This window comes from Bos taurus, chromosome 8 (assembly GCF_002263795.3).
Source record: "Bos taurus isolate L1 Dominette 01449 registration number 42190680 breed Hereford chromosome 8, ARS-UCD2.0, whole genome shotgun sequence".
Classification (NCBI taxonomy): domain Eukaryota; kingdom Metazoa; phylum Chordata; class Mammalia; order Artiodactyla; family Bovidae; genus Bos; species Bos taurus.
Window position 1 is genome coordinate 102,629,947 of NC_037335.1, and position 12,014 is coordinate 102,641,960.

Here is a 12,014-nt window from a genome sequence, read left to right on the forward strand (position 1 = left end):
CTGAGAACAGTGGTCCTCCATTTTGTTTCACCTGCGAACACCGTCCCAAGGCAGTCTTACCTGCAACTTACCTGTAAGGCTCTTGGGCTCAAAGATGGAGGACAGGGCCTTCCCCACTCTGAAGTTCCTTCAGTAATTTACTAACACTGGGTGGGTCAAACCAACTTTTTCGGTTGACATGACTTCTGAGGCCCTTGCAGCTCTGAAACTACAGCTCATGACCTTTGAGTCCTCACTGCTTGACAACTGGAAATTAATGTTTAGTCACCTGGCCTTGGCACTAAGCCCAAAGAAGACAGATCCACAAGAGGTTTGGCCAAGTCTAAGAAGAGCTTCCTGTTTTTGCCTGAGCACAGACTCACTTAAAACCTAGGTCAAAGCCATTTCTTCTACGCGGCACCTAAAGGTCTTCATGCTATTCTCCCCTCCCCCAGCTACCAATCTACCTTCCCACAGCAGCCTTGGGTCCACAGTTCATGGGCCTGCTCCCAAGAGTGCCCCTCTTATCTGTCTGCCCATCTGTGGGCCACTCCCAGTTCAGGGTCAACTCCAGAGCTCTCCCCAGCTACTGGCACGAGGACATAGCCTGTGTCTGTGCCTGTCTGTGCCTTTTACCTGTAGTACCCCCGGACTTGGCACTAGACAGGGCACACCTGTGTGCCTGTGTCCAGTAGACACCAAGTAGAGAGAAGCATGAAGGGGGAAAGACAGGAAGAGACACGGAATTTCTCCAATGATGCCCCCCCCCCCCTTCCCTGCACTCCTGCCAGTTGAGCTCCAGTCCCTGTTCCCTGTGCTTTCCCACCCCCACACTATCCCTGTGACCGGGGTGCCCTTCAGCACTGCCATCCTTAGGACATCTTCTCTATTCTCCCTGGATCTCCACGGCATCATGTCTCGTGACACAGATCACTTTCTACTAGAAGTCAGGCCAATGGGCTCTGGAGTCAGACCAGCCTAAAGAGAACCCCAGCTCCTGCAGGTACTAGCTGTGACTCAGGCAGGCTACCTAACCCACAAATCCATTTCCTCATCTGTAAGGTGGAAGTCACACTTGCAAGGCCCACGAGTTATGTATACATACATAAGGCCCTGGCAGAGTATTTAACACACTGCAGGCCTACATCAGCTGCAATCGGTGTGTTCCTTGTCTAAAACTTCCTTCAGGGAATCCTCTGAAGACCCGGGGTTCGATCCGTAGTCAAGGAACTAAGTAAGATCCCACAAGCCACACGGCACAATTAAAAAAATTTTTTTAATTAAGTTTGTCCTTCAGACTATGCAGTCCTAGAGGGCAGCATCCTCACAGCTCAGTTTAGTGTCCTGGTTACCTAACTAAGCTCCTCTGATCTCTAGGCTTCCCAGGGGGAGAATCACAGAGACTTCATGAATGGAAGAAGGACCCCAGGACCTCTGCTTCAACCCTAGCAATTTCTCACTTTTCCTGTTTTGCATGTTGGGGTTCCACATAAGTACTCCCATGACAAAAGGCCCTGCTGCTAAAAGAAAGTTTGAAAGTGCTGGTTTTGAAGCTAGTTGGGCTCTCATGAATCTTGTTGGAGGTGAGGGGGACTCGCGGTGGAAAAGGGACACGGGTGTGATGAATGAATCCTCTCAGAGACCAGGAGCTGGTTGGTGGGGCAGGGCTGAAAGGCGCACTCAAGGCTTTATAGTCAGAACGTGTTATTGAGGCTGCAGGGGGAGGGGCAAAGGCCAGATCTTGGGAAGAAAAGGGCTCCCTGTCTCCAGTGTTTGTTGGCCCCAGCCACTTCCCTCACCAGACTCAAAGCCTTGCCGAGGAGCCCTCCAGGTAATCAAGGGCAGGCAGGAGATGGGACAGTGAGGGGAGAAAGTGTTCCTGGGGTACAGGATCCTTGACCGCAGGGTCCAAAGGCTCGGGGCCAGCCACCAGGAAGCTGTGCATGCCTACAGCCCGTGCTCCCTTGTAATCACGTTGGTAACTGTCCCCAATATGGGCTCCCACCGCTGGTTCCACCTGAGCAAGGTGCAAGGCCTCATGGAAAATACGGGGGTCGGGCTTGGGCCAGCCGGCAGCCTCAGAGGTCAGCACAAAGTCGAAGTGTTCCCGCAGGCCAACACCTTCCAGGATGTCCTCTAGGCGTCGGTCAAAGTTGGAGACCACTGCCAGCTTCAGGCCTCGTTTTCGGCACCCCCTAAGGGTGGCCTCAGCCCCCTCCAACACCTGCCAGGTGCTAGGACTGCTGAAGTCCTTGTACAGCTGCTCAGCGATGGGGGCCACAGCCTGGGCATCCCGAACACCAGCCTGATGGAAGGTCTGCTGGACCAAATCCAGCCACCACTGGTGGGAAGGTGAGGCCGTGGCCCAGGCCATAGTTGGGGAAGCTCTGGCTCTGAGCCTTGTACGCCTGCTTGAAGGCCTGTCCCAGGGCTGTGGCTTCCACCTCCAGCCCGTGGGCCCGGGCCTTAGTGGCATATTCCACTCCCACAGGGTGGCGGAGCCTGAGCAGCGTGTCCTTCACGTCCCACGTCAGCAGTCGTAACTGTAGCCGGTGTGCCATGGGTCTGCAGGAGGGGGGCCAGTCCACCCTAGGTCAGCCCCTTCCTCAGGTCCCAGGAGGTTGAGCTAGACGAGACCACCCTCACCCAACCTGATGGTCTTCTCTTTCCAGGCTTTGTGGGTTAGATCTGCTGGCACTTAGGTAATGGCTTCACAGCAGAAAATCCTGGAATGAAAGGGCAAGTGAGGTGGAAGTTCAGGCTTTGGAGTCAGAGACAGAATGGGTTCAAATTCTGATGCTGCCAACTCACTGTGAGACCCGGAGTGTCTCTGATGCTGTCTCCTTATGTGTAAGGAGAGCAGAGTGACTCAACCTCACATGACTGCTGCACCAAATAAGATTTCTCAGTTCCTTCCACCTATTATGTGCTATATGCTAGGAAAGGGACAGACTTGTAGCCCTCGTGACATTCACAGGCATTAAAGAACAGGGATACAGCTATCACACAAAGGAAGGCAGCAGGTACCATGAGGATATCAATCCAGAAACCTGATTTAGACTTTGTTTGCGGGGAAATTCCTAAGCAAGTGTAGTTTCACTGGCAATTTGAGAAGGCCGAATCAGCAAATGTGCTGTGTTGTGCATAGTTGTTCAGTTGTGTCCAACTCTTTGAGACCCCATGGACTGTAGCCTGCCAGGCTCCTCTGTCCATGGGGATTCTCCAGGCAAGAATAGAGGAGTGGGTTACTATGCCCTCCTCCAGGGGATCTTCCCAACCCAGGGATCAAACCCAGGTCTCCTGCATTGCAGGCAGATTCTTTACCATAGGAGCATCCAGGGAAGCCCAGGGCCTTGTAGGTCAAGATAAGGTAACAATTATTTTGACTGTTATTACTGTTGTTGGGAATGTGAAAAACAGTAGAGTCTTAGCAAACCATCTGATCAACCCCTTAATCAAGGGGAAAGACTGAGCCAGAGAGGGATAGATATTTGCCTAAGGTCACCGCCAGTCAGCAGCACTGCCAGGACTAGAACCCAAACCTCCAGATCCTCTGGTCAGTACTTCCTTCCACTGCTTAGACGTACTTGGAGTATTCAAGAATCTGATTTTGGTGAACCTCTACAGCTCAGGGCAAAGGCAGGATAGAGCAGCCTGGTCCTGCCCGTCTTAAAACCTCCCTGAGCCCCTGATATAATGCCTGCCTGGGTGGAGAGCCAGTGACAGGTTCCTGACTCAGTGCACAGAAAACAAATTTCTCAGCCTAAAATCTATAGGCTGGAGGCAGCTTCTTGCCCAGAGCCGATTCCAGACACCCAACCTGTTCAGTAGAAACCTAAGGGGCCAGAGTTCAAAGTGCAGCTAAGTCGTTGCTGAGGGACAGACCAGCCTGGTGAATCTGGGGACACAACCCTTAAAGGAAGTTTGGCAACGAAATTTCAGTCTGGAGCTTAGGGAGACCCGTCCAAAGATACTCCCACGTGGCAGGTGGGTAGATGAAGGCCCAGAGAGGGTCGAGAACTCATCCAGAGTCAGTCAAGGAACCACTGGCACAGCATTTTCCATTTCTGGAAGCCGGAGTTGGGGCTTCTGGCTGCCGGCCTAAATTGCTCACCTCCCTTCCCATTTCCAGGACTCGGTGGCGGCAAATTCCAGGTAGCCTGCCCTAGGGCGACCTATCTACGCCTGAGGTATGCAGCGGAACCTGTGGCGCCAGTCCCGGGGACCACGACCTACCTGCCTCACGGGGAAGTAGGTCAGGAAGGAAGCTGCAGCCGCACAGCCGCTAGGGAGAAGGGAGAAGCCGCAGACGCTCGGCGGTGCCCCTTTTCTGGCGAATCCTAGACCTCCTCCTGCTCCTCCGTCTCTCCTCTTTCCGCCCCCTCGGCCTCCTCGGCCTCCTCGGCCCCTCCGCCCCTCCGCCCCCTCCGCCCCCTCCGCCCCCTCCGCCCCCTCCGCCCCCTCCAACTCCTCGGCCCCTCCGCCTCCTCCGCCCCGCCTCCTCCGCTTCTCCTCCTCTCTTCCCCTCACCACGTCTCTCCGCCTCCTCCGCCGCCTGTCTCCGCCTCCGCCGCCTGTCTCCGCCTCCGCCGCCTGTCTCCGCCTCCGCCGCCTGTCTCCGCCTCCGCCGCCTGTCTCCGCCTCCGCCGCCTGTCTCCGCCCGGCCTCCTCCGCTTCTTCCGGCCCTCCGCCCCCGCCTCACCGCCCCGCCCTCCCGCCTCTCTCCGCCCCACATCCTCCGCCTCCGCCGCCTCTTCGCCCCGCCTCCTCCACTTCTCCCCGCCCTGCCTCCTCCTCTTCTTACGCCTCTCCGCCCCGCCCCTCCGCCTCTCCCCGCCCCTCCGCCTCTCCCCGCCACGCCCCTCCGCCTCTCCCCGCCCCTCCGCCTCTCCCCGCCCCTCCGCCTCTCCCCGCCCCCCCGCCTCTCCCCGCCACGTCCCTCCGCCTCTCCCCGCCCACACCGCTTCCCCTCTGCTGCTTCTCCGCTTGTTCCGGCGGCACCTTCACCTCACTGTATACGGCGCTCTAGTCACCAGCCCTCACCACCCTTCGCTGCCCTTCTCTTCCCTTCCATGACCTTCTCTGCCCCTTCGTAAGACCCCACACCCTCTCGGTTCCAGGTCCCGCACCGCACCAATCAGCTTGATCGCTTTAGGCCCTCCCTGCGTGCTCCTGGCCTCCCCATCCTAGCCCAGTCGGCCTCACGGTCCCTCTCATTTACACTCTGTGCTCTCCCCGCTCATTCCGCTCCCCACCCGCCCCTCCGAAGTTCCTTCTCCGCCTGCCTTGGTTTCGGAGCCCCCCTCCCCCCAGGTGCCCAGGCTGACTGGGAGGAGGGGATTTCTGTCCTGGTCTGGCTTGGTGAGTGCTGGGTAAACTTGGGCAAGGTGCTGCCCCTCTCTGGTCTTGAGTCCCCAATCGGTACTCGGAGAGAATTGGCGTTCTGTTGAAAACTTGACTTAACCCAAGACAATTTGCTGAGGGTAGAGTCCTCTGTAGAAACCTGATTTTTTTTTTTTTCTTTGATGAAAAAAGAAGTCAAAATCTTAGGTGTCTGTGCACTGCAGTGATGCCTGATAGAAATACAGAGACAGTTTTGGAGGAAAGAGAAAGCATAGCTTTATTTCTTTGCCAGGCAGAGGGCATGCAGCAGGCTAATGCCTCAGATAGTTTCCCCTTCCCTGGGGAAAAGGGAGAGGTCTTATAGTCTAGGCTTTGCTCACGGGTATGTGATACGGTTCAAGGCAGTGACAATCTTGCATTCTCTTTTCTGCAAAGTTTTAAAATGGCCATAACATTTGAGTCTGGTCGTCAAAGAGGTTATTGGCTGGTAACCTTTTTGAAATAAAGAATGCCAAGGGAGTTACAAGGGTGTGTAGGGGAAAAGAATGCCAGGTGCAGGATAGAATTCACAGATAGTCAGAGAGTGATTAAGGAATTAAATTTGTGAAGGAAGTCTAGTTGTGTGCACTAGAAACGGCTAGAGTAAAACTAGAATCGCTGGACTATTCCAGGCCTATTCTTGGGGGTTTTATAGCCGTTTACTCATTCCTTCACTTCCCTTGGTTGTTAGCAGTAAAAAAAACCCCACTTTTCCATTTCTGTTTAACAAATTCCCCAGTGCTAGTTCATTTCTTCCATTTTGGTGGATGAAGGGAATCAGGCATTGTTCTCATCTGGCTGAGGATAAAATTTCAGTGTCATTCCACTTGACGAACATCAGCTGTTTGGCCCAGGAGCCCATGTATCTCCTACTTCAAAAGTAGTCATGCTCATCTCAAAAATCTTTAAAATACAAAGCAACAGCCCAACCTCATTCATTCACTAACTGCTTATTGAGGGCACTAACTTTGCGCTGACGTTATCTGCTCTATGTCTGACACCCTGTTCTTCACTGAGGATATATACAATGAGAAACAAGACAGGGTTTCTGCCTTCAAGGAACAGGGGCAGGCAGAAAAAAATCAAGTAAATAACCAAGATCTCACAGGTGGTAAGAGGTACGGAGGCAGAAAACAGTGGTTCCATGAACAGTGACAGGAGACTTCTTTGGATGAACCAGTTAGGCAGGGAGCAAAGATCCGAAGGGCAACCAAGCGAAGATTAAGGATAAGTACAGCTGAGCAAGAGCAATGGCCTCTCCATTGCCCAACCACTTCCCAGGGATTGCTGCAGTTTGGGTTTTTATGCTAACAGACCATTTTCTAGCACACAAACATGCATGCGATTTTATTCCTTTCTTCCCTCTACTTCTTTTGTTTTTTGTTTTCAAACAAAACATCCCTCTGTATTCCAAGGCTGCTCTGTTGATTTTATTCAGAACTGCCTCACCCTCATTGGTCTCAGGCCTGGGAGGAAATACAAAGTTCAGAGTCACAGACCTTGGCCGGCAAGGGAGAGCTTGGCTCAGGTAAGTTTTTCAGCAGAGAAGGGAGCCTTGAGAGTCACAGGAAAGCCAATGATAAGTCCTGCCATTTTGAAATAAAATTTTTTTTTTAACTACCCAGTTCAAAAATAGGTCCATGTCATTGATACAGTTTCCTCCCTAAGGCAGATGACAGGAATTCCTAGATGGTTTCATTCTTTCATCTCCCCTGTGTGGATTCTGGCCTAGTGATTGCTCCTGGAGACACCTGGCATGTCACAATACTGGCTGTTTTTTTTTTTTAAGTTTTTTTTTTGGTCACACCATGCAGCAGCATATGGAATCTAGTTCCCCAACCAGGGATTGCATCCGGGACCCCTGTAGTGGAAGCCTGGAGTCTTATCGCTGGACTGCCAGGAGAGACCTTTATTTGGCTTTGCCAGGTCTTAGTTGTGGCACTCAAGATCTTTGCGGTGGCGTGGGTGATCTTTAGTTGTGGCATGCAGGATATAGCTCCCTGACCAGGGATCAAACTTGGACTCCCTGTGTTGGGAGCGCAGAGTCTTAGCCAGTGGACCACCAGGGTAGTGCCCTCTATGGATATCCTTGAACACATGTTTTTGGTCACATGCATACATATTTCTGTTGGGTAAATCCCTAGATGTAGAATCACTAGGCCATAGGTATGTGTATGTCGTTTCAGTAGATGGGGCCAGTTTTCTGAAATGGTTGTACCAATCATGCTGGAGAGTTCCACTTGCTCCACATTCTCAAAAATTGGCAGTCTATGTTTTTTTAAATTTTTGGCATTTTGATGAATATATGGTGGCATCTCATTATGGTTTTAATTTGATTTTCTCTGTTAAGTAGTGAAGATAATACTTTTTCATGTATATTGGCCAAGTGTTCACTTACATGAATAACACATGAATATATTCTTGTTAGACATAATACATGAAGACAAAAAGGTACTTGAAGCTAAGACAATACATAAAAGATAAAGTCCTATGCAATCTCTCTCCTCTACACCTTGTAATCCCTCCTCTAGTTTTGAGCACTGTGGGCCTGGAGTTAGGAGATATGGATCCAGCCTTGGTCTAACACCGGCTTGTGTGAACTTGGACAAGTCCCCTCTCTGAGTCTGTCTCTCATCTACTGAATTAGTGTTTAACCTGATGGTCTCTAAAGACTTCTTTGATATTCTGGCCACTGTGTCTGTCATTACAAAAACTCCATGTGGTGGGGATGGCCATTTGTCCCTATATCCATCTCTCCATCTTCCTTAGTAATTGAATCTCCAAGTTTTAGCTGAGCACAGGGCTGCCCCACCAGACTCTTTTCCAGCCTTTCTTATACAACTAGGTGTAGCCATGGGACTAAGTTCAGACAAGGGCCAATGACGTGTGAAACGTTCGGGTTGTGCCCTTGTGAAGGTGTCATGCCCTCTACTTGCTCATCTCCTCTTTCTGCTGACTGAAAGAGGGCTTGATGGTTGGAAATGGATCCACCAACTGTGATCATGAGATGGAAGCCAAGATGTGTTGATGACAGAACAAGGCAGGGGCCATAACCCCCCACACCATATAGCTGACCATATAGCCCAGACTACTCAGAAACACATTTCCATCTTAAGCTATCATTATTTTGGCTTTTGTTATAATTACTGAACATGAATCCTGACTAATACACAGTAACTGGGGAATGACTAAATCTGATGTCAAAGCAGACTTTTCTGAGGCCGTGCATTTAAACCAAGATCTTAACAATGAAAAAGGAGACAGCCGTTAAAAAAGTTTAGGTAAAAGGCATTCCAGGCAAAGGAGACAACCACAGGTGCAAAAGCTCTGAGATCCTACCAGCCTTACATCTCCATGCCACATCTCCCATGCCATTGTTCACAGGGGCTAAACTGAGGCTGGTCGTGTGACCCAAGTAGGACCAATAAGAGACCTCCAGAGATCTGCTACGTGAATACTGGGATAGAAAGGATTAAGGACCATCTGCCCTGGTGGCTCAGATGGTAAAGAATCTGCCTGCAGTGCAGGAGACCCAGGTTCGATCCCTGGATCAGGTAAGATCCCCTGGAGAAGGGCATGGCAATCCACTCCAGTACACTTGCCTGGAGACTTCCATGGACAGAGGAGCCTGGCAGGCTACAGTCCACGGGATCGCAGAGTCAGACATGACTGAATGACTTTCACAGACAAGGACCTTGCTGCCGTCAAGTGGCAAAAACCCACATTAGAATAAAGGCAAGCTGAGAAAAACACAGATGAGAGATAGGAAGGGATACAGGCTTCCAGGAGAGACTGTATCTGTCACTTGCCACCAAGACCACCCAGAACAAGGCAGAATATGGGGTGCTGCAAGTGAGTGGCCCTAATGTGTGGAACTGGCAGAGTCCACACGGGGCAAGGTCAGGACTCCCCTTTCCCTAGTTGGGAAGTCGGTTGTAAAATGTCTGGTTTAAATGCTTGTTGTTTTGGGAGACCTCAACTGTATGCCCACTGAGGTAGTTTGAGGGACCTTAGTGAAATGAAAAGTGAGGATGAAGGAATGTGTTGGTTATTTGTGGTGGTCTGCGGGATGCCTCATTAAGGGACAAGCTACCATCCAAGCTGGCACGTCTTGAGAGGGAAATAAGAAAATCATATTGTGTTCAGAGAGGCCCTTAATGCTCACCAGATACCTGGAAATCTGAGAATAATAAGCCTGGCTGCTTGTGAGAGCTGCGTTCTCGGCCCAAGGATAAAATTAGGTACCTCAGGTGCTAAGTCTTGACTCCAGAGGGCGCCACTCACATAGACCACATGCCTGAAGGCAGCTCAGCCCCTGGATGTGCCGGTTACTAGAACTACTAAGAGCATCAGTGTTAGAGCTATAATTTTGTTACTGTTTATTGGGAGGTGGTATGGCAGAGTGGGTAAGGGTAGAGGCCTTCGAGTTGGGCTATGTGATTTCAAATCCCAGCTCTGCTGTTGTTGGTGACTGGGGTTGTAGACCCACTTCTGCCATAAACTTGTTGAGCCTCCTTGAGAGAGTCATATGAACATAAACACACAGAGCTTCTTCACTGCAAACCCACGCTAAATTTAGGGACTCCCTTTCCAAGCTTTCTCACCTCAGTCAATGGCCTGCCTATCAGCCACCCAGGAGCTCAAGCCAAGTTCGCCCTTGACCTCTCACCTAAGTCCTAAATCTCCTCTTCTCCATCCCCACAGTCACCATTCAGTCTAGGCCACATATCTTATTTGTGCTTTGCCACAGTGCTGTCAAAATGCTTCTATAAACTGAAATTCCAAATAAAAATCTTAACTTTGTACTGTATTTTCCAAGTCTCCTGTAAATGTGTTATCATATTTTCATAATTTAGGAAATGAAAAAGATTTTTTAAAAACCCATTAAAAACCTTTTCTGTGTTCCAGCCCCCAACCATCCAGCTCACTTTGGCCCCAGGATCCCTTCTGCTGGGAATGATTGTCCCTAAACATGTGTCAGCTTGGCTGCTTGCTTTCTAGGTCTAGGTTTAAATGTCAGACCTCAGGGAAGTGTTTTCTGATCCTTCATACCTGGTGGCCTTCACAGCACCTGTCACTACATCAGTGGTAACAGGTCTGCCTATTCATTCTCCTCAGCGAGCCCCATCATCACTCTGCTCAATGTTAACTCCTGGGGGCTCAGGACACAGTTATTTGCTTTCTGAGAATGGTTTGTACCTAAAGAGCGTGTCTGCCTCCCATCTCCTTGTGCCTAGAACAGAGCTGGGCTCCCTCTCAGCTTGGCAATGATGAGTGTGGGATGGCCTTGAAGAATGTTCCCTTCCACACTAATCAGCAACGAGTTCAGGGCCGGGGGGCACAGAAATGAAGGTGGTGCAAGGTTCTGGCATGGTCCAAGCTCTGAGACCCATCAGAGGCTCATCTCTCATGTTTTCAGTCTCAAGGTGATTCTTCACGTCCCAAATGCTGAGTACAGAATGAGGTGGCCACAGCTCTGGGGAAGAGCACCAGGAGTCAGAGGGGAGCTGCCTCTAACTCAGGTATTTCTAAATTTTAAAATAGGTTGTACTGCTTTAACATCCAAAATAGTCTTGCTTTGGCTCTAGAGTTGGGATTCTCTGTAACTCTGCAGACAGGCAGGTGGACTTAGGAACTAGCCCCTCCTTAGCTGGGCCTGAACTTTCACTTGGGAGTGGGGAACATGACATCGCATCCCCTTAGAAGAACCAAGAGAGACCTGTTTCTCAAGCCAGAAACCCATGAAGGCATCTCGTTCCCTGCCTCAATTCCCCAACAGGAAAGCATTGGCAAAGCCTGCTTATTTGGTCTTCAGAATGTATCCTGAGCACATTCCGCTTCCTTTGCTCTCCACTGCCACCACCCTGGTCCAGGCCACTGGCATGGTTCCCTGGGGTCTGCAGCAGCCTCCCAACCAGGCTGGTTCTGGCTCACCCCTCCGTTTTTTTTCAAAGCAGCAGAATGGGGGAACATGAACACGTATAACGCCTGGTTAAGACCCTTCAGATGGCTTTCTATCAGATGCAAAACAGAAACCAAGCTTCCTACAAAGTGTGGGATCTACCTTTCCAACCTCCGGTGCTGTCACCCACCTTCTTCCTCATCTGGTTCCCACGATGGGGTTCCTGCTGTTGCAGGAACCTGCACACTCTGCCGTCATTCTCACAGCTTCTGACATCCGCTTCCCTCTCCTCTTGTTAAAGGCCTTTCCTTGCCCCTCAATCTCAGGAAGAGCTTCTCAAGCGAGGCCCATCATCTATTATTCTGTCTCAGACCCTTTCTCTCCCTGGAAGCACTATTACCATCTGTAACTGCCTTATTTGTCTGTTTTCTTCTTGGCATCTGTCACCCTGGTTCCCTTGTGTAGATTCCACACAGAGACAAGCTGAAGTCTGTCCTGCTATATATCCCCAGGACCCGGTATTGTGCGTGGGCACAAAGCAGACCTTCTCAAGAAATATCTCTGCAATAAAGAGCCTTTTTGGTGGTGCCATCGCCAACAGTCAGGAATTCTCTTTGCTTCTGAATTTCGATCCTTCGGCAGCGTTCCTGCTTGTTAATGAATTAATTCTTTTCTGCTTGTTAATGAGTAATTCTTCTCCAGGTTTATGGCTCAGAGAACAACAGCAGACCTCAGGCAGCCTGGCAACCAC

At 50.7% G+C, this 12,014-nt stretch overlaps 1 protein-coding gene and 1 long non-coding RNA gene across 2 annotated transcripts; one reads left to right on the top strand and one right to left on the bottom strand.

Annotated features, from left to right (window-relative positions):
* Positions 1 to 1,235: 1,235 nt before the first annotated feature.
* On the bottom strand, positions 1,236 to 4,367 carry HDHD3 (haloacid dehalogenase like hydrolase domain containing 3). Its single transcript, NM_001014896.2, is given in 3 exon segments — positions 1,236 to 2,329; positions 2,331 to 2,705; positions 4,216 to 4,367. Coding segments are annotated over 2 exon segments (756 nt in total). The 5' UTR covers positions 2,541 to 2,705; positions 4,216 to 4,367; the 3' UTR covers positions 1,236 to 1,783.
* Positions 4,368 to 5,349: 982 nt separating this feature from the next.
* Positions 5,350 to 11,871, top strand: LOC112447844 (uncharacterized). The gene is made up of 2 exons (XR_009495688.1): positions 5,350 to 10,883; positions 11,729 to 11,871. It is a non-coding gene; the product is annotated as an uncharacterized lncRNA (long non-coding RNA).
* Positions 11,872 to 12,014: the final 143 nt, after the last annotated feature.